Consider the following 22,805-nt stretch of genomic DNA (forward strand, 5'->3'; position numbering starts at 1 on the left):
AAGTATTCCTGTAAACAGCAGACATCAGCACCATCAAAAGTTAAGGTGGCTTCGTTATCTTCATCGGCTAGTTCTACGTCAGCGTCTGGAGGAGCGCCTTGACCTTCCCTTATCTTGCCAGTACATGTGTGAGAGTGCATGTACTCATGTGTGTGTGACATTTTTTTCAACCAAAATGTTAGAAGTTTAAGAACTAAATCTTTGGAATTTTTTTATAATTTGTCTCAAACAGAGTAATTTGTCTTACTGGAACTTGGTTCAACCCATAAAGTTTTAACACTCATTATTTCAATGATAATTATGTTATCTTTAGAACAGACAGAAATCCTAATCTAACACATATGGTCAGAGGTGGGGGGAGTTATAATTGCCGTCAATAAACATAAATTCAAATCATCTCTACCCTTAAATAGTTATGACTAACAAGATACTGAATTAATCTGGGGTTAGAATAAAAATTGCACACTCAAAATTTTTAACACTGGGGAACATTTACATTCCCCTTCAAACACCACCCTTGATCAACGAATCCTACTTTGAGAATTTAACTGACAAATATGCAAATAATCAGGATGATATTCTTATAACTGGAGACTTTCAATATTCCAGGCATTGTCTGGGTGAACAATCTTATTTCTAATATTCCTCATACAAATATAAAAACCAAAGCTCAAGCCTCAATTTCACTTCTTTCAATACGACTTTGTTCAACCCTTAAATAATCTTTTAGACCTATGCTTCACCAATTTGCAATTTCGCTCTGAATATAAAACCACCGCCCCTCTAGTGAAAGATGTGTTTCATTCATCTTTGCTTATCAACATCAAACTTGATATGGTAAGCAATGCTAATAACTAGCTCTTCCTATATAAATTATAAAACGGGTGACTATTCAGGTGTTTATAATGCCATCAAGGATCACGATTGGACTGATTTTTAAAAATATAGATCTAATGGTTGATTACTTAACAATCTAATTAATCACTATATAAATTATCATATACCTATATCCATTAAAAATTCTCCAAACAAATACCCACACTGGTATTCAAAAGAATTAATATATATATATATATATATATATATATAATATAAACACTTTCATTAATTATGCAAACAAAATTTGAAGCAAATTTTATGCCCTGTTTTCTCAAAAAACATAAAGCGGTCAAATCACTTATTACCAGAGGCAAAAAAATTGACTTCCAAATATCAACAACAACATTAAACATAACCCGAAGAAATTTTGGCATTATGTTAAAATAATGAGAAATGGTTATGAACAACAACTATCTCTCAAGATTAATAATAAGGTAACTAACACTGCATTAAGTATATCCAATTCCAATTGTTCTGCTAACTATTTTGCTAGTGTTTATATTCAGTCAAATATTAACCCCATATTGTCAAATCCTTTAACATCCAATTGTTCTATACCTCTCTTTTATATCAACGAGTCTAGTCTTGAGGGGCATCATGTCTACAGGTCCCGATTTTATCATCAAAGGTTGTGCAAATTACTTGTACCTCACCTACAGTACCTATATCTTTAATTTAAGTATACAAAACTGTGTTTATCCTAGATACTGGAAAATTGCTAAAAAGATTCCAATACACACACACACACACACACCAAAAAAAAAAGAAGAAGAAGAAGCAAGCTTGATGTAACTAACTACAGGTCTATATCTCTCTTAAACAGTTTTGCTAAAATATTTGATAAAATTATTTTTTTAAAATCTCAGCTTCAACTGAACATGGAAAATCAACCACAACCAATCTTATTTCCATTCTAAATCCAATTTTTTCAGAAGTAACAACTAGAGGTCAAGTCAATGCATGTTTTTTGACCTTGCAAGGGCATTCGACACAATTAACCATACTAAATTACTTGAAAAACTATCAAATATTAGATTAACTGATTAATACGTAAAAAGGTTTCACAGAATCCTTTATGTTTCAATTACATAACAATATTACTTCTAACATTCTAGTAGCAAGTTCAGGTGTCCCACAGGGTGGTACATTGTCGCCTTTGCTATTTAATATATTTATTGATGATATTGTAAAGGACTCGAGAATTTTCCAAGTTTTTTGTTCGCTGATGATTAAAAATTTATAGGAAAATATCATCCTACCAGGATTGTGTTTTATTCCAAAATGACATTAATGCTATTTCTAGTTGATGTAAACTAAATCTAGTCAATCTCAACGATGGAAAAACTACTATTGTCACTTTTACCAAAAAAATTTATTCTATTAATTTTAATTATGATTTAGAAAATCGTACTATTACCAAGAGCAAACTGGTTAAAGATTTATGTCTCACTCTTGATTCCAAATTACTTTTTAATTATCATATTGAAGCCATTACAGCCAATAGCAATAGAACACTTGCCTTCATAAAATACATTACACATTTTGTTTCTAACCTAACTAAATAATTTGTCTTTATATTTCCTTGGTAATGTCTAAATTTGAATATAATTCTATCATTTTCAATAATATAAGTAACTCCAACAGTTCCAAAATTGACTAATTACTATCCAAATTACTAACCATAAATCATTATTGTATTATATTGCATTGCATTACGTGTCTTGTTATAATATTTTAATTTAATTTATGAAGTTCTTTTTTAGATTATTTTAGTATTTGTCATTGATTTTATTTGTATCTATGTGTTTTTTGTATATATGTATGGTGTCTACCACTTTGGCCCTTCACTGTAGGTAGAAATGTAACAATTTAAATAAATAAATACATAAACAAATAAAAAAATTAATAACTTGTGGAATAAAAGTGTATTTCCTGAACATAATTTAGTAGCTCTTGTATGTTTTTTTAACTATGACAATAGCAATGAAAAGGAAATTTTTTTGAAAAGACAGTTTTGGTATAAATATACAGCAAACCATAATAAGTGCACAACTAAAAATACTCCAGCAGCTGCCAGGGATGGAAACAGTTTACAAATTAAAATAATTATTAAAATAAACAATTAAAATGATCACAAGTACTTTTTTTCAGTTAATCACTATAAAAACATGTTCATATTATTAAATTCTTCGTAGATAACCTTCCAATCATAGTAATCTGCACAATATGAAATTTGAGTTGTAAAAGTACCTCCCTACTTTGCCATTTTTTTTTTTACTATTCACTACCAGGAATTCACTGTAATACTTGTAATACTGGCTGTAGAACATACACACAAACACACACACGTATGTGTGTAATGGTAAAATCAATACATATACAGTATAGTCTTTTCTTAGATCCGCCCTTAAAACAAATTAATTATTAAAACACTAAATGAAAAAAGAATTATGGCACCATCTGTTAGTCTAGTTTATTCCATGTTTAACATTTTTTTTGGTGTAGTTCTGAACAGAGCCTCCTGTCTTTCACATAAAAAATCGAAGTAACTTTTTGGATAGAGTCTTTTGTTAATTATTACTGCCACCCCTGGTAAAATCTTCACGAAATAGTAAAATAAAACATTGAAAGAAGAAAGAAAAGAAATTGAGTAGTGACTTCCTTTCCCTACAGCTAATTGTTGGCAACTCATTGTATTATTTTACCACGTGTCTCTTTCCTCACATCCGCTGCGTACGTTTGCCAGTAAACAGCGCTCATCCTGTATTTTTTGTATATGTCTTAAAAAAGGAACAAATATAAGTATAAGGAGGAGCAATAAAAACCAAATGCAGTTTTGTTTACTTTTCTGGTCACAATATATTTTTGTAGCACGTTATTACAAATTTGCTTTCATTAAAAAATAGCACATAACGTTTTGGGACACCTAAATAGACATTGAATGTCAGCAGCAAGAAGTTTCACCCGTGTGATCACTAGTGCCTCAGAATTCAATTTATTTTATAGAAAGACTACAATTGTATAAAAAATATCAATATCAACTCTTAACCAGTGTCAGAAAATCTATCAGCATGTGCTCTCTGCCATTACAAAGGCAAATTTTTAATAATGAAGGACAAAAACATGCTAAGGTGATGGATCTTAAGGTACCTGTCAGTTTAGTAACTCTCCCTTAAATCTTGGCTTCATCCATCTTGTAAGAATTTGTTTTGTTTTTGCTAATTCTAAATTTTTAGGATGAAAAAAACTTTAAGAAAATTAGATTGCAGAAAAAATTTTGCACTTGGCTCTAGGCCTGTACAAAGCTTTGACTAAGCAAATAAAATAAAGTTCTTTTTAACATTTGATTTGACTTTGCAAGGAAATGTGCTTTTCATTTTATTTTAAGCTTCGGTTGTGATGCAAATCTTTGTGTCTGATGTGAAGCTTCATATTTGCTGCTAAGCTTTAAATAAATGGAAACCTAAGTTTTGTTTTCTGAAAATATTTAGCTTTATTTTGTGTTGCATGTTTTGTACAAATAAAGTTTGTTACTTAAAAAAAAAACAATCAAATGTGGCACTCAGGTTTGCTTTCATGAATGCTCAATATTAATACTATGCATGGTTAGTTTATAATTTTAGACTGGTTTTATGTAAAGGTCCCAACTAGTTAATCACTTAATCAAAAATTACAAACTTTAAAATATTACTTTTTACTCCAATCCCGTATTTTGTACAATAAGCATTATAAAGGCTTGATGAAAACAATAGTCACAGTTAAATTTGACTTTGCGAATATTTTTAAACATTCAATTTGATTTACTCTTCGCATCAAAAAATAAGTATTCACACAGACTTATTTGAAACCCGGTTGTGAAAACTCTAGAAATGACTTCCAGAGAGCAAGCACAATGGAATAAACTAAGCAATAATTTTAATTACAAATTAATGTTTGTCTGAAATTTATGAAAATGTCATATTCATGTAGAATAAATCCAGTGACAAACTTTATTAGAAAAACACACAATGCAAAGCATAAGTAGTGTAATATCTGTAGGATACATCTTTGATGAAAATAAGTAGGTGCTTAGCCACAGTGCATGTTAGAAGTGATACTTCACACTTCAAAAGTCCAGTTGAACAATAACACAAAAACATTCAATATTCACTCAAACTATAAAACTAAACAATGAAGAAGAACACAATTGAGGTTCGCAGTGGAGCTTCTCAATTGTAACAAACATGACGATGAAAAACTTGCAAAGAGTATTAAAGCTCCGTGCTCCGTCCATCAACTTTATTTGTTATTTCCACTCTACCTCTGCAGCATTGCAGAGCCCCACTGCCAAGCGTTGCACTTTTCGTTACGCTCTGGCAAGTCATTGCCACTTCAAAATAACATTGTTTCAGTAGCTACAGCTGCTTAGTTTATTTAACATGCCGGATTCGATAGCGTACAATTCCCAGGGCAGGGCTGAACTAACATCACGGACACACGCACTCTAGAGCCACAGGTAAATGGATATGCCTTTACATCATCACCAGGAAGGTCATGAGGGGGAGCTACAGCGAGAGGCTGAGGCTACCCACCCCCCTTAACCAGCGGTGGACGCATCAGAGGAAACCCCATCCAGTCTGTCACATCTATGGAAAACCCAAAGAACCTGCACACTCGACAGTGACATAGACATAGACTGTCACAGGGGTTTCCCCCCCCCCTTTTATTTTGTAACCCAGCGCTCTTAGCGATTAGGCCCTACCGCCCTGGGGCCCCCATGGGCATGGATGCGGATACGCCGCATACGCAACCGGGAAGGGCGTTAGAGCTTTTGGCTGTACACAGAGGCTGAGGCTACCCATCCCCAGCATCATTACCACCAAGAACCTGCACGAGCCCACCTGGCACGCCTCGGAGCAGTAGCCGGACTGGGAGCAGCACAGGAAGGTGGACCGGCTCCGCCGGCAGGTGGCACACCACACCACGCCCCTCGACTCGTCCAACTGCTGCTCAAGGCTCTCGATCCTCGCCTCCAGGGCCTCCCGGCTCCTGGCGGCCTCCCTCGCCGCCTCCCTCGCCGCCTCCACCTCCTGGCGGGCCTTCGCCGTCACGTTCGACACGTGCTTGTGCACCAGCTTGAACACCGACTTCATCTTCCGGGTGTACACCGCCTTCACCTCCTTCACGTGGTGGCCTGGACATTACCGCACGTCACCATCAACCCGGTTAACGTGGACTGCTGCAAATTACAGCAAGCAAAATCTCAGATAACACCGATATGATAAGAAAATCTTCTTGGTTTTCAGCTGGCCACAGTAGTATAATTTTTCTGACCATCATGGTGACGATGCGTCCTCGGTACAACGGCTGAGTTGTGACGGCCCCGTGAAAATGTTAGCATGAATCCCATTTTACATACGATGGCTCGGCATTTGATAATATGCAGAGTTTGGCAGTGAATTTACGGAAAGGACCCTTTTTTTTTGCAGTTGGTAACTCCTAGCAATTTCTCACCAACAGAAATCTACCAAAACAAAAACAAGTCAGTGGAAATTTATAAAACTGAAGCATTGTGTTTCTGTTCTATTATACATCTTCCACAATTATATTCAATACTAGCTAATAGCCTGCGGTTTTGATTGCGCAATTTCAGGGTATTGTTTATTGAAAGAAATACGTGTGAATTATTCCAAACATTTTTACTAAATAAATAGACACACTAAATTTTCACGTGCATTTAATATATTATTCATAATAAAACTGTATAAAAATGATAATTTTTAAAGTTGTTATTATGAATAGGACTTTCAAATTTGTAGTATAGATAAAGTATCTAATTTTTTCTTTTCTTTTTTAGTGTTTTTGAGGATATATTTAATATTGATGAAATCAAACATACCTTATTTTCATTTCATGAGGTAGACAATAAAAAAAATTGTTTAACACACACCTATTTCATTTTAATTAAGTTCATGTAATTGTTTACAGTATCACTTTCATTTATTTTGTTAAAACTATTCTAAGAATACCATAATACTTTCACCTTATTACAAATACCTCCATTACTTTAAGATATTTGATTAATCACATCTTTACTTGAAATTTGGAGTACAGATAACAAATTTATTATATAATGTATTAGTTATTTCTTAGTTAAGGTTAGAATTATTTAAAAATAATTCCTGAATTTTTTACTCATCTCCTCTTTTCACACAGGATGCTTATATAAAAATCCAGAACTAATCTGGCAACATCCATTAACCAAATAAAACCAAACTCATTATTTTTATTACACAGATGTAAACTTCCAAATAAATATAATAAATTTAAATTTATATTGAATGAAATTTATCTTGCCAACACTAATTTAGTATATTCCATAACTTTTTATATATATTTTAATAATATTAACCCTGTTTAAACTAGGTGTGATATGTCGGAGAACGTTAAATAAGAGAAAGTAGCTTAATGTATGTTAATTAATAATTTTGAATATCTTAAGTTTGATTTGATCAGAAGATATTATTTTCTAATGTTAAAACCAATATTACAATATTTCATTCCTTAAGAAGTAAAAATTTAGCGTGCAGTAAAACAAGTTATTAATTTTGCATATTTATATGTCATATGGCATACCCCTTAAGGAGTAGAACTTTAGCATATAGTAAAAAAGTTGATTATTTACGTATTTATAAAACATAAGGCACAACATACATCCCACTTTATTTGCTTGTACCATTGCAGACCCGTGTCATTCCCAATTTTGCAGAGTATTTTTTACTACAACAAAAATTTGTTTTTGTCATTCAGTATATATATCATCTGGTTATGTAAGTTCAAGGTCATAGTAACCTGGTTTAGTATTTCTATTTTATCATTTGGAGTATTCTTGTAATTAATCTTGATATTAATTTTTTTTATTTAGAAAAGCCTTTTAACGACGTCTTCATCATATATCACCATTGTGGCTAGAGTACTATTTTTGCAAGTGCAATTTTCAATGTTTTGTTTCATTGAATATTCTTTTTATAATTATAATTTTTTGTATGTTTTTAGCAGTGTGCTGGTGATGTTTCTAGAACGTACGACAGTGGTTTAAGTGAAAGAAAGGAAAATAGAAGTGCGACGCCTAGGCGCCAAAATGACAGGACAATAATTTATCGCTTCCTGTGTTAGAGAGAGACAGAGACGTTGGGAAGGCTCTCTGACTGGGGAATCACATAATCGTAATTGTAAGAGTAATCACTGTAGCCAATAGGAACGAAGCGTTTCTGGGGAAGTCCCCAGTTTTTACTGTTCTGTGTGTTCTTGTACTGTGCTTTGTCTCGTAGTCATTGTTTGCGGGATGGGCTGAGAGGTCGCGCAGTTTCGGCATCTCAGCAATGTATTTTCGTTCGGGAAGAGAATAAACGCAATTGTTAAATTCAGGCTCTTTTATTTGAGAATCACCAATACCTGTCTTCGAGTAATGTAATAATCATTAACAAACTTCACAACCCAACTAACTGCAACTTAGGTTGACAGATTTTCAAGTGTTTATGTATGTGCAAGGAGCAGTCATCATCGTAGCTGGCCACAAATTGACCCTTGCTACAAGCTTCAGAGATAGGACTTTTAAAACAAAATAAAAATTGACAGCAATTTACCCTTTTAGTGGTCAACTATAGAACAATGGTAAAGGTAAAAAATATGCTATTAATCATAATAATGTATGTTATTCTTGCTCATTTTCTTACCACTGTTTTAATTTGTTTGGATATAAAACCATTTTTAATTTTAAAAACATACCTACCCTTTTTACCCCTCTTAGGGTTTCACTTTTGCAAAATTGCAAAATTGTAGTTGGTAGTTATTGTATGTGCCGATTAGATTTGGAGAACTAATATTTACCTTAAAACAATATTTACCCCTTTTTCAACTCTTAGAATTTGAATTTCGAAAAGTGGACAAATTTTAGTTGGCAGAGTTTATATGTTTATTATTGTTAACACATATATTTTCTTTAGTTTGATTAGATTCAGAGTTATATTTATTTATCTTAAAACCATATTCATCCCTTACGGGTCAAATTTCACAAAATGGTAAAATTGTGGTTGGTAGTTTTTGTATGTTTATTATTGGTCCGTAATATCTATTATCATGCTTCATTAAATTCAGAGTATAATTATTAATCTTAAAATCATATTTCTCCTATTTCACACTTATGGGGTTGAATTTCACAAAATAGAAAACATGTGGTTGGTAACTTTTGTATGTTTATTATTGGTACCCAATATCTTTTCTTATCCTTGATTAGAATTGGAGTTATAATATTTATATTAAAATCATATTCCCCCCCTTTATCACACATAAGGAGTTTGAATTTTGCAAAATGGTAACATTGTGGTTAGTAGTTTTCATATGTTTATTAATGGTACCCAATATCTTTTATTATGCTTGATTAGTTGCAGAGATATAATTAATAATCTTAAATTATATTTAACCCTTTTTTACCATGGTGAAATTCTGTTTGTACGTTAGTCAGAGACCTTTATTTAAAAAAAAAAATCATTAAAATTCATCAATCAGTTTTTGATTGATCTGGAACATAAATAACCATCTCCAATAGTTTTTTCATCATTTTATTCAATTTACAGACTTGTTATCTCAAACAGTTTTATTATTGGTATATTTTTATATCATTATGCATTCTATTCTATACCTACTGGTTTTCCATGCAATGTTGTTTTATAGACTATAATTTGCACCGCAATACACCCGTCTCGTATCGGACTCAAAATATAATGAAATCATTAAAATGCCAAAGTCGATTAAGATTATTAAATACTATTTAATATGCTTAATAAATGTTTAAAAAACCTGTGAAATTTTTTAAACTTTTAATATGACAGTACGTATTATTTAGCCATCTTGTGAAATGTGTAGTCAGTTTTTATTAATTTTGTTTTCAATGGTCAGTACTTATAACCATATTATAAAACCAAAAAATACAAAAATCTTGCTAATCATGTGCTAAATTATTAGACAAACTGCTTTAATTATAATTGGGTTATTTTCGTACCGCTGAAGTTAGCTTGCCAATTTTAAAGAACCGAAACAACTCAATGTGCTTTACTTCCCATTAAAACTGTTTAAATATAGTGTGGTTTTATTAAATTACACTATGTTAAGACTTGCTTATAGCATTTTTTTTGGTGCACTGCAAGTATTACCAACACTGTTTTTCACCCCAGCATATGTATCAGGTGAATATGCTAATGTTATTTATTTGACATCTCTCCAAGCTTGAAATAGAACATGAAGTCAGTGTTGTTAATAAAATGCCTGAATATAATTTAAGTTAACTATAGTAGACATTATTGTGAACTGCATTGTGTAACAATCAGGAAAATTACAGAAACTAAAAAAAACCTTTTTCTGATTTTAATTAATTTCTTTCCACAAAAGCTACTAATCTCCAAAACTACAATTTTAACATTAAAGATAAACACGAAAACTTTTAACTCTCCGTGGAACACTATTCATAAATTGTTACCATTACATTGTACTTAACATTATTATAGGGAAGACCATGTATATAAAATGTTCTGGGGTGAAGTGCATCATGTACATGTATGTACATGTATATACATACACAGCTGTGATGAATGTGATGTATAATCCACTAGAAAACAAGAATCCACCAAAAACACCTGAACGCGAGCAACTAGACCAGTGCTGATGTACAGAATGCACTGAAGAACACTAGGTTAGAGGGTGCCAACTGTACTACCACAGATTGCAATACACTTCCTGTATTGCATTTTGTGGTTCATCAGAGCATGTTGTGAGTTTAAGAACACAATAGTTTTTGTCAGTATCTCTACATGGGTCCACTCAAGTACTTAATTTTCTTGGATGTTTGAACATCTAAAGTCAAAAAACTAATAGAGGACGACCTTGGATATAAAATTCCACCTTACTCTGCCTGACTAAAACCATTGAGAATATTTAGATGTTGTTCCTACACAGGTGTCAAGAAGACCACGCAACGATTACGGATTAATTAGTTGTCTTCTATATAAGTTAAATTTCAAGATGTCTATCATTAGAAGCTACAGATGTAGGGTGTAGCGCTGAAGTCATTGTAACTTCTGTATCGGGATTTACGATATTCCAGTTTGGAAGGTTCGGCCGAGTCGCCAATGACGCACTACATCCTGATCCAAGAGTATCGTCTTTGGTGAGACAGATCCAAATTCCTAGCAGTTTTCAGCATCCTGGAGGTGCTGTTGTAACCGAGTTCCAAACGTCTTCAGTTTTAGTTTTAGCTCATTCTACACTGCTATATCTGACATTCCTGGATACTGTGGTGTCCGCCTAGAGGTCCTGTCCATGAAGATTTCACAGATTCAAGTGGCTTGCGTTCGAGTCACAGATTTTGTTTTTCTATTTAAAGTTGAAGAAAGGTTTTTGTTGCATGATTTATTAATTTAAATTGTTTGGCGTGTTCTTGTATAGTCCACTTTTTTAAATAAACGTACTTTCCATGAATGGGTTTTGTTATTATGAATAACTTAACTAACAAAAAAAATATTTTTTTTTACGCATAAACATCGCACTTCTACTTTTCAAACTTGATTTTAGTATAAAATGTGCGACAATTATGCGATAAAACACGGTATTTTGCAACACATTTGTGTGGTGAAACTTTGAGTGTTGATACATATAACCCAGAAATTCACAACCTAAATCTTGAAGTAATGTTAAGCATTCGAGGGTAGCTCACTTAAATACTTCATTTTACATGAAGTGAAATTTCAGTTATTTGCATAAATTTATACAAACATATTGCTAATTGAACTGAATAAAATTTTAATATTCAAAGAAACTCTATGTGTATTGTTACCACTTACTACCTCCGGCTAGCTCAAAATTAGGTGATGAGGGAACATAGAGTTTGGTAGCAGGTCACGAAGAAATTAATATGCAATGTTTCATGTATTACCTTTTGTTTTTTATTTACTTAAAATCAAAATATGAACCGAGCAAACACAAAAAAAAAAAAAAAAAAAAGAATGTAAATGTACATCCAGAAAAGATAAAACAAGGAGCCATCGCCCAACCACGGCCTGCTCGGCCCGGTGTTTGAACAAAGACCGCCCGGCACGGTGTTCAGACAATGACTGCCCGGCACGATGCTCGGACAATGACTAATATACAGCCTTCCTTCCCTTTTGTGCGGGCAGTGTCCTGGGCTCGCTGACGTAATTCTCAGCCAATCACGGTGCACGGCAACAGAAACGTCCACGAAATTCTTACCTCTGTTCCCACAACACAGCAATTTTGTCTCTCTTTCACACTCCAGTGACAGTGACTCAAATGCCTAGCGTTTGAAACAAAGCCTCGGACGTGGAAATAACGAAGGAGAATTACGTCAGCATGCCTTCCTACGCAAGGGAGCCAGCAAAAAAAAAATTACTTCAAAAATAAACTTATGAATTATAAAAATAAAAACAATAAACCCGGAGAATTACGTTCACAATAACTTCTAAAAGGAAGAACTTTACATCTAACCTGAAATATGACAAAAATTTATAACAAATTATTATTACTAGATTGCATGGGGAAGGCTGTAATTTGGGTTGTTAAATTATCCTCCTTCAACTTTCAAAGTACAGTAAATGTTTAGTTTCAACTGTAATAATAAAAATAATAATAATAACAATAATAATAATCATTCTCATTTACTACATTATTAATATATTAATAATAATTTTAACGTGTTTTAATTTTCTGGGTTTGTATGTGTTCATTGTGTGACATTGTAATTAATAGTGCATACACTACATTCAACACGCCACACTATTTTCATCATTTTATTTCAGCTATACATTATGGGGGCTGGTATAGGCATATTGCTAAGAGATTTTGCATATAGCATGGGCCGTACCACGAACTGCATATAATACTCACTCTGTGCTAGTTGGAGCTCCTTCAGCTGTTCTTGGTGTTGACTGTCATTGCAGTATTCTTCAGGCGCCGTCCTTTCGTACACATTCCCAATTATTCTTTTGAATACGGGCACAAGAGAATTTCGCTTCCACTCTTCAATGGCCTGCAATTAAGAACAAACAAACAAGTTATCAGAAAAACAGCATGTAGCCAGGGAGGAGGAAAACAAAAGAACTCATTGAACAACAGTACAAAAGTGCATGAATGAGTCCACCATAAACTCAACACCAAGGACATTAGAGATTAATGACTGATAAAACAGGATGATGGACCAGCGACTGAAGTACGCACTGATGGATCGGAATACCCTGTGAAAACTAAACTCGCTTACAAAATGTCCCATGGTAATTTTTTCACTTGCAGAAATATCTGGGTTGAACTCAACCAGAATCTAGCCCAAATTGCCTTGGTAGGAAGAATGTGACTGGAATATGACTTTCCCTTTCCTACCTGCTCTTCTCCTAAACTCAGTCACTACCCCTACAACCCAACCACATGCAAGAACCCAATACCGAGTCAATTAAATACAGTAGAGAGAAATAAAAATACAGGTACATTAAGACTTACACAAGTGTTACATTTTTTGGCACTTTAAGCATTCAGTTAACTGTAATATTATTTTTTTACTTATGTCAATAATAAAATACCAAACTTTAAAACTATCAAAAACTTTAAGTAAAAAATTCCTAAAAATAAATCCTATTTTAACTACCATAAGAACTGACCGAAAAGTAATTCCTCCATTGCAGAAACCTTTTTGTTTTTTGTTACCTGATTTTCACAATTTTTATTTTAGCTGAAAGCTGTATGTGTCCTCTATGTAATACACTATTCACTTTTGGACATTGTCTCCATCCCTTTCCAAGTACTTGCGCCACTAAGTAAACAGTTAGGCAAACCCGTCGGGAGAAGAATTTCTGTGGTTGTTGTTGACAACAGGCTTGATTGACGGTTTTCAACTCATCATCAGAATGAAAGTGATGTTCCTTAAGGTGCTCTTTCACGTTTGGGAGGATGTGAAAGTCAGGGCCGTATGGCGGGCAGCGGGTGCGGTAGAATCTCCCTGCACTGCAGGCGTTACAACCTTCTGGTTTCTCGACTCGTGAAAACTGGGTAAAAATAAACAAGTTATGACCATGAGGGCATTATTTTTCAATCAAGCCTTGTATATAACATGGAATTAATTATTACTAGGGACAAGATTATACGGTGAATTGCGATAAAACCAAAATATGTAACACCAAAAAGCATGCCAATACACCAAACACCATAACACCAAAATGCACCATACAGCACCAAAATGAAAGTTGTATCCTGGAATCAAGCAGTATTTAACCAAAACTTAATTCAAATCATAAACAAGTAATCGTAATCTTTTAATGTTCGAAATACAAAGAATGTCGTTATTTCCGAACAAAAGATTGTACCAAAGTGCATAGATCAGAAAAATTAATTTGTTTGTTGAATCACTTTTAAACCAAAATGCTTGCTGATATACTTTTGTAGTTCTGCATGTATTTGTTTTAGACCAATTCAGTACAAATTATTTTATCATAAAAAATACCACATACAAATATAACCATTATTTTGTGGAGTAAGTAATACAAAAAAGCATTTACAAAAATAAAAACAATATCACCAAAATCTTCTGGTTCAAAAACAAAATAGGACTAAAAATAAAACCATAAAATCTTGTCTCATATCTTCACAAGAACTAATAATTCTACTAATGAAATATTTCATTTATAATTTGATGTGTTCCAAGTACATAATATGATAACCAACTACATAAATAACACACACGTGCTGATTATTTCAAATCAAGCAAAACAATCATGCAGTGAATGGACGTAGTATCAACAACCCACAAGGCAGTGGTTTTACCGTTGACAAAAAATAATCAGCTGATGTACAGTAATTGAACGATTGTTACAGTTAAAGATATTCCAGAAAAATTGAACACAAATAATGAATAATATGAAACCAAACAAAAACATCATCACTATTAAGCAAAATTTGCTGAACCTTGAAAATTGTGCAGTTTAAGAGTTTTAAAAAAATTATCAAAGGGGTCGCAGGCTAACCTTTTCACACACACTGCTCTCTCGTCTAGCAAATTTTGTACAAAATTTTACTTTTCAGTTGTCTGTAAGTAGACTTGAGAAAAGAAAACATAGAACAATTAGCTATTATAGTTGACTGATTTACAAACCCTTCTCAAAAACTGATATTGTTATGGAACCAGTAAATGTGTGGATGTCGATAGTTATCCTCACAAACTGCCATCACTAGAGATGCCTGTCATCATTTACATGCAAACTTAACACCATGACAGTCAATATGGAGCCCAAGAGGTTCTGTCTGTTAGTGACTTTCAATTTTCCAAAATATGCTGATGTGTTGAACATGATGATGTTAATGTTCGTGAAAAACGGAGCATAACTTTAATAGGTAGCAAGGAATACCTAAACAAGCAATATTTGTTAATGAACATATGTCCAGCAAAGCAACCCTTGCAAAGTTCTAGGCACCAACAATAACGCAAAAATTTTAATCTCCCACGCAATAAGCACCACTCCAGGGGTTGAGAGGACTCCCGATCGCAGTACTGTACTTTATAACCGTCAACACTGCGCTAATCAGCCACAGCTTAACATGTACATGTAACACAACCAACTATTCACTGTGCTGTACAAGGTTGACTAACTCTAAAGGACCGCACCACGCTCGTCACCTGCTTCCCGTGGAGCACCTGAACAAGATACGTCACGGCGCTGTGATTGTGTGTCTTCTAAGCCAATGAGACGGTGCCTAGTTGGGTGCAAAATTCAAATTTGCTGATCATACCTGTAACTTTGCAGGGTTGCTTTTCCAGACATATGTTCATTAACATATTGCTTGTTTTGGCATTCCCTGCCACCCATTAAATTTATGCCCTGTTGTTCGCAACAAGCATGTAAACTATATCGTGTTGGCTAACCTGATCAAAAGAGCTTATCATCAAGCGCAAGTCTTCGTTGTCATCATCTATGTGTCGCACAGGGCGGCAATGCCCAGATTCCCACGAGCCATTCTGCCTGTAGCCCGCCAGAGCCACACCAACTTGCGAGGGCACACTTGCCCCAGCAGCCAGGGGCGAGCTGGTTGTGTCCAACGAGGGCCGTTCCGCAGACGAGGGAGACTTCAGTCTGTCCGTCGCGCACGGAGCCTCGGGCGAACAACTCGATTCATCAGGCGACTGACTTGACTCGTCTGCCAGGGAGCTGTTCCACTCTGATGCCTGCACCTTGTTATGGTGTTGCTCAGGTTCCTGTTCAAAACAAGATAAAACAAAATTTTGTTTAATATACTTTAATCAAAATTTACCACAGAAGAAAATGCATGTAACTTGTGACATTTCACACTTCAACATAGTGCCTTTAAATTTTTTAATTGGAATTATTAATATCCAAAATTTTATGCTGCTAGGCTAATGCCGGGGACAACGTACAAGCTTAACCTAACCCTCATACTTAAGTTGGTTGATGCTCGTCCACAGAAATTAATTTGATGGACTCCTATTTAAGCTGCTGTTTTAATTACCATTGGTAAGCCCCATTTCTTTAATGGTACTTAATGTGGGTTTCTTAGTTCACTCAGATTTTTTTTTTACTACAACAATGCAGGAATTTTTCTAATAAAATGAGATATTTACCTAAGATCAAATGATTAATTTGCTGTGTCAATCTGTAAATGACTGCAATTACAGAAAGAAAGAAAATTATGTTATAGAAGTAAAACAATTAGCAGTTCGCCATTTTGTAAATCTAATAATCCATTTTTAATCCTTGTCAGCAAAAAATTACTGTTCAAAACTACCATTACATGCTCACAACTACCTTAAATTTGTTATAATAAATAGAACTCTTACTTATAGTCTCTTTCTAACATAATTTAGAATTTTAATAAATAATGTCCTATGAAATTGTATACAAGCAAAAATAAAATAACCAGTAACAATAATTAAAAAAAGCAACACTATAGCTATGGCTTAGAATGAAAACCTCGTATCTCAATTTTTGGACGAAAATACGTTTTTTATGTTTTTGGCTGGAAAACCTCGTATCTCACAAAATGTTTGGCTGAAAGAAATAAAATGTGCATCCTACTGCTTTCTATCAGGAAAAAAAGAAACCACGTTTATCAGTAGCACGGTTTTTTGTCTCTGCTGTAAAATTTGCATATTTTATGAGATACAAGGTTTTCATTCTAAGCCATCGATATGTTTCCTTTGTTGTATTACCCTATTAAATCAGAACTTAAATTCATACACTTCACACATTGCTGCGAAAGGCATGTTCTACCAAAACTAAGCATAAGCTTTTCAGTCATGCCTTAGCTTTTGGACCAGACCAATGAATATTTACTTGAACGAGATTTTCATCTGAAGGCTTGAAGTCATCACTACATAACATCCAAATTAGTACGATCAGCATGTCTACTAATAATACTGGATGAACCAATTTCAAGACTTATTCAGAACCTTTAAATAAAAGTTTATTAAAACTTTTGTATTTCACTCTCATTTTTTATGTTAAAGCAAAATAAACATAATACAAAAGAGATTTACTATTTGCAGAAACATATCTATTTTATGTTATAAAGCTAAAACCTTTTCAGAATTATCTAATTTCCACGTGATGAAGTGGAAAGTCTCAATCTCTTTATATTCAATTTGCGACTATAAACTGAAGTGAGGCATCGGAAAAAAAAAAAGAAAGGAAAATTAGCAAAAGGCAGCCGGGAATTACAATTTCGTGATTCTCAGCACCGTTGCTGTTAAGGGGACTTTTTCGTGGCTTTCATGGCCCGTCCTTCAGTTTCGTTACTTTTTCGTGACTTTCACAATTTTCTTGACCTGTAGCTATAGTAGAACCCTGTTATAACATTTATCAAGGGGAGAAAATGTAAAAAACAAAAAATTAAGCATGGAAATATCATAAGTAGAAAATCATCGTGCTTCCAGTTTCTATTTAATTGGTGTTTAAAGATACACTGACAGATTTCTGTAAAATTGTCTCATGATTTGTGACAAGGATGTTTAGTGTGAAAATGTGTATGTCTAATTCCTTCGCCACCTGAACAAGTTTTTTTTTTATTCCTAGCTACGAATGAAATAAATTTAGCTCTATCAGCAATAGAAAAAGCTTTGTTTTATATCTGCCATTGCGGAATGATTTGGTGGAGGGGGGGGGGGGGGGGCAGGATAGCAAGGAAAGGAAGGATTTGTAATTTAACACACCAGGATGGCAAGAAAAGGAAGGATTATTATATTTTTTTCAAGACAAAGGTGCAAACAGACACGTAACTGTGAACGTTGCGTACCTTAAAATATCAATAAGTGGGACAGGATTACAGTGCAACCTTAATATAACAAGCCTTAATATACCGAATTCCTCGATTTAACGAATTTTTCTAAATCCCCTAGAACAACCCGTAACAGCTAATGCAAAATATACCTTTACATTACGAACACATTTTATGAAAAACCACTTTATAACAAATTTTTAATTATTGCGGAATATAGATAGGAAGTATTATTTACCTCTATTTAACAAATTTTTTCAACTTATAACCTTTACATAACTTATCCTATCAATTATTCCCACTTAATTTCACAAAATTATTCGTAAGACAGTCATTGTTGTTTGATGCTAAGGAATGTAAACACTACTGTTGTAATTGTTGTTAGTTTTAAAGTTGCAATGACTGAGAAACAAAAAAGGTGTTCCTTAACTGTCGCAGAGAAACGAAAAATCATTAAGTATGTAGACGAGAATCCTACAAAGAAAAAAATTGACATCGCTTAAAAGTTCGAAATTCCCACAAGTACACTGGCCACAATTCTAAAGTTTAAAGATAAATTTTCTGAAGAAAGTGGGTTGCGTGCAAACAGTAACCAATTGAAATTATGTGAATACACGGACATAGAGGAATGTGTTTTGAAATGGTTAAAACAGTGCCGGGACAAAAAACGTGGCAATCGGAGGCCCTATTCTTCAGGAAGAAGCTTGTAAGTTTGCAGTAGAATTGAGATTATTTTTTGAAAAATATGTGGTGAAAGTGTGGAAGTAAATGAAGAAGTATGTGATGAGTGGAAAGACAAACTTGCAGAGCAGACCGAGGGATATGACCCCGAAGATATCTTTAATGTCGATGAAAAGTACTTTTCTACAAATGTTCACCTGACAAAACCTTATCATTCAAATGTGATAAGTGTCATGGCGGGAAAAATAGCAAACTTTGTTTAACAGTGTTGCTAGGGACATACTGTACCGGAACATACAAACTTAAACCATTCATCATTAGAAAATACAAAAAAACCATGATTTTTAAAAATGTCAATAATTTGGCAACAGATTACACATCAAACACTAAGGCTTGGATGACCTGTGATGCTTTTAAGAATTGGCTTAAAACTCTTGATAAGGAGATGAAGGAAAAAGAGAAGAAAATTCTTATGTTCGTCGATAATTGTACTGCACATGATGGAGACATTCCAAATCTGACAAACATAAAAATAAAGTACTTGCCTGCAAACACCACTTCGAAACTTCAACCACTAGACCAAGGCATCATTCAAAGCTTCAAAATGCACTATAGGAAGGAAATTTCGGACAGTATCTTGCTGATATTGAACACCAAATGCCAACTACAATTGATGTGTTACAAGCCATGTGGATGATTGCCAAGGCTTGGAATCAAGTCAGTGAAAAAACCATCATAAACTGCTTCAAAAAGAGTGGATTTAAAGTTCCATGTGATGAGAAGGATGATGAGAAGGATGACTTGCCACTCGCAGAACTTGCTAAGACCTGGCCAAGAGTTCAAGAAGAATTCAACCTTCAAGAGACTGAGTTTGAAGAGTTTGTTACCATTGATGATGATTTAGCCGTCTGTGGAGAACTCACTGATGCTGAAATTGTCACATTTGTATTGCCAGTTGCTAATGAAAAAGCGGAAGAAGGTGAGGAAGAAGAGAGTATAATTAACTAACGTGATTTTACAATAAAAGATGCTCGTAATGCTCTAGATGTAATAAAATGTGTATTTAAAAAAAAAAAAAGTTGGTTTAAGTAACGGTGTAGTCAAATCCATCACGGAATTGGATTGTGTTTTGGATATGATGACTAACACAGTTTGTAAGCAGACCACAATTTGTGACTTTTTCTCTAATCAAGAGAACCAAAATGACGACTAAGCTACCATAACCACATTGTTGATTTTCTAAATTTATATGCGAATATTGTTTATTGATTGCGATTTCTAGTTTGACAAAAAATTGTGTAAACTCTTTTGAAATGAAAAATTGTACCTCGTTAAAACTAATCGTAGTCCAACCTAACCTCAATACAACAAACATTGTAACGAATTACTTGGTATAACGAATATTTTCTAATTCCCTTCAGTTTCGTTAAATCGAGGTTGCACTGTATATGGTGAATTGTGACAAAGCTGAAATAACTCTGAAAAGCATGTCAATACACCATGTAACATCAAAATGCAATTAATACACCATAAAGCACCATAAAGCACCGAAATGCACCAAAAAATCATTAAATTAATCAAAACTTAAATCACATTAAAAAAAACTAATCTTATAATACACTAAGTTCAATGAAAGTATATGTACATTGGTATTTTTTTTTGAAATGCACATATACTTGCTGACTTATTTTTATTGTTCCCAATAGTTTGACTTGCTTATTTTATTACAAATTATTACCTATGTTGTAAAAGTGCATCAAGTATTAGTGAAGTATAATTCAACAAGTAAGTGTCCTATTTATTGAAAATTGTGCTATCTTTATGAATAAACATTAAAAAAAAAAATTGACACCTAATCTCTTGTTTTGAAAGAAATTGGCCTAAAAATAAAACCATAAAATCTATTTCTATAAATAACGTATGCACAAGAGAAACCACACTATTTGTAAGAATAAACTTAAATCAAAATTGCTTACCGTCTCTAAACTTCTGGCTGACAACTGCTCATCACATTCCATTGGACTCTGTGAGAACCTGTGCTCTCCACAGTGTCGTTTGGATTTGCGTGAAGAACACTCTGACTCAGAGTTCGAAGAGCTATTCAGTTCATATGGTTTCGTGCTGCAACGCTCCTGTGTCTCTGTTGATAACCGGCACTTCTTACGAGGCAAGTGTGCAGAGTCGGAGTCTCCCAGACAGGCATGGCTCGATTCGAAAACCTCCCCAAGCTGGGGGTGTGATGATGGTTCAGAGACTTGCTCAAGCACTGGCGAGCCAATGGAACCGTTACTTCCATCTGCTGACAAAAGATCATCTCCAGACCCTGATGCTGGCAGAGGTAGGGATTCCTTAGTTGTTGTGAGTCGCGAAATCGCTCCTTGCTTCATGGTTGGCTGTGAAAGTGTTAAGTCAGCCTTCGATGGAGATGTCCGAGACTTCGGCTCCAGTGGTGTTCTTTGTGGTGGGATGGTAGAGACTCTTGCAGTAGGAAATGAGTTCTGAGAGGGCAAAGGTGATTGTGAACGTTTTGGGGGTGTGTTACCTGTAAATTTCTTTAATGAAGGTTCTTCATTTACGGACATGTTTCTACCGGGAACGGGCAACAAGTTAGACACAGGCAAAGTGTCTGAAACAGGTACAGTGCAAGGAATGGGCAGCACATTTGAAATTGGTGATGTATCAGAAATGATCCCTGGACAGGGAACTGGCAATTTACCCGTAATAATGGGGCATTTATCAGAAACAGGCAAATCATCAGGAACAGGCATTAGATCAGGAACTGGTAATGGATAAGGAACAGGTAATGGATCAGGGACAAGCACTGAATCAGGAACAGGCAACGATGCATCAGGATTAGACAAGGTATTAGAACTAGACAAAGCATCAGGGACTGCCAGTGTGTTAGGCATCAGCAATGCATCAGGTATAGGTAGTAGAATTCCTGGAATTGATGACGTGGCAGTAATTATATTTTGACTCTGTAACAAACTTTCAGGAGATGGACTGGATGAATTTTCACAAAGTTTCACTGGGCTAGAAATGTCTGCTGGAATATCAGACACTGACTTGGCACCATCTGCAGTCTGTTTATCAATCACTGCACAGCTACCTTCAGATGATACATTCTCCATAATTACCGATTTTTTAAATTCCACTTGTGGAGAAAAACTTTCAGGCTTTTTTTTAGTCCCACCATCATCCTGAAACACTGCCACAACACATTTCATTGGATCTAAAGCCTCTTCGGTGAAAACAGATTCATTTGAAGACAACTTATCAGTTGCACTGCACTCTTGTTTCAGTAAATTACAGTTCTCAGTAATTTTTTCATCTGCATTGTCAGTCCCAAGAACAAAATCACTGACTTTACAACTACCCCCAGCTTCTTCCAGTAAATCACAATTCTCAGCTATCCTTTCATCTATACTGTCAGTACCAAGAACAGAATCACTATATTTACAAGTACCCCCAGTATCTTCTCTTAAATCACAATTCCCAGGAATCCTTTTATCTACAATGTCACTACCAAGAACAGAATCATTGACTTTACAACTACTCCAAGCTTCTTCTAACAAATCAAAATTCTCAGCAATCCTTTCATCTAAATTGTCAGTGTGAAGAACAGAATCACTGACTTTACAACTACCCATAGTTTTTTCTAACAAATCTCCCGTGGTGTTTGCAGAGATCACATTATCATTATCACATTTATCAGGCTGAGTATCAGCAATGGGAGGACTCTCACACCCCGATGAGTTGGATGTAAGTTGGCTGTCACTTTCGTACTCAAGCCCATCATAGTCACAGCCTATTTCTGGTAGCAGCCTGGTGCTGTACAGCATGTCTAGAGTCTCTTCCCCTGTGATGCTTTGAGAATTGGGGCTATCAGCCGGACAGATTACATCTGCTCCTCTTTCACCATCCTG

The 22,805-nt window shown here is 34.5% G+C and overlaps 1 protein-coding gene across 4 annotated transcripts in view; it reads right to left on the minus strand.

Annotated features, from left to right (window-relative positions):
* Nucleotides 1-22,805, minus strand: part of LOC134531859 (MYND-type zinc finger-containing chromatin reader Zmynd8-like) — an 89,438-nt gene that overhangs the window by 10,593 nt on the left and 56,040 nt on the right. For all 4 annotated transcript variants that reach the window (XM_063367856.1, XM_063367857.1, XM_063367855.1 and 1 more), the window contains 4 exons: nt 20,856-22,802; nt 15,833-16,162; nt 12,814-12,955; nt 5,760-6,052 (listed from right to left, as the gene is read on the minus strand). In XM_063367856.1, coding sequence (XP_063223926.1) covers nt 5,760-6,052; nt 12,814-12,955; nt 15,833-16,162; nt 20,856-22,802 — 2,712 coding nt within the window. The remainder of the gene's footprint in view (nt 1-5,759; nt 6,053-12,813; nt 12,956-15,832; nt 16,163-20,855; nt 22,803-22,805) is intronic.

The sequence above is a fragment of the Bacillus rossius genome, chromosome 5 (genome assembly GCF_032445375.1).
Source record: "Bacillus rossius redtenbacheri isolate Brsri chromosome 5, Brsri_v3, whole genome shotgun sequence".
NCBI lineage: Eukaryota > Metazoa > Arthropoda > Insecta > Phasmatodea > Bacillidae > Bacillus > Bacillus rossius.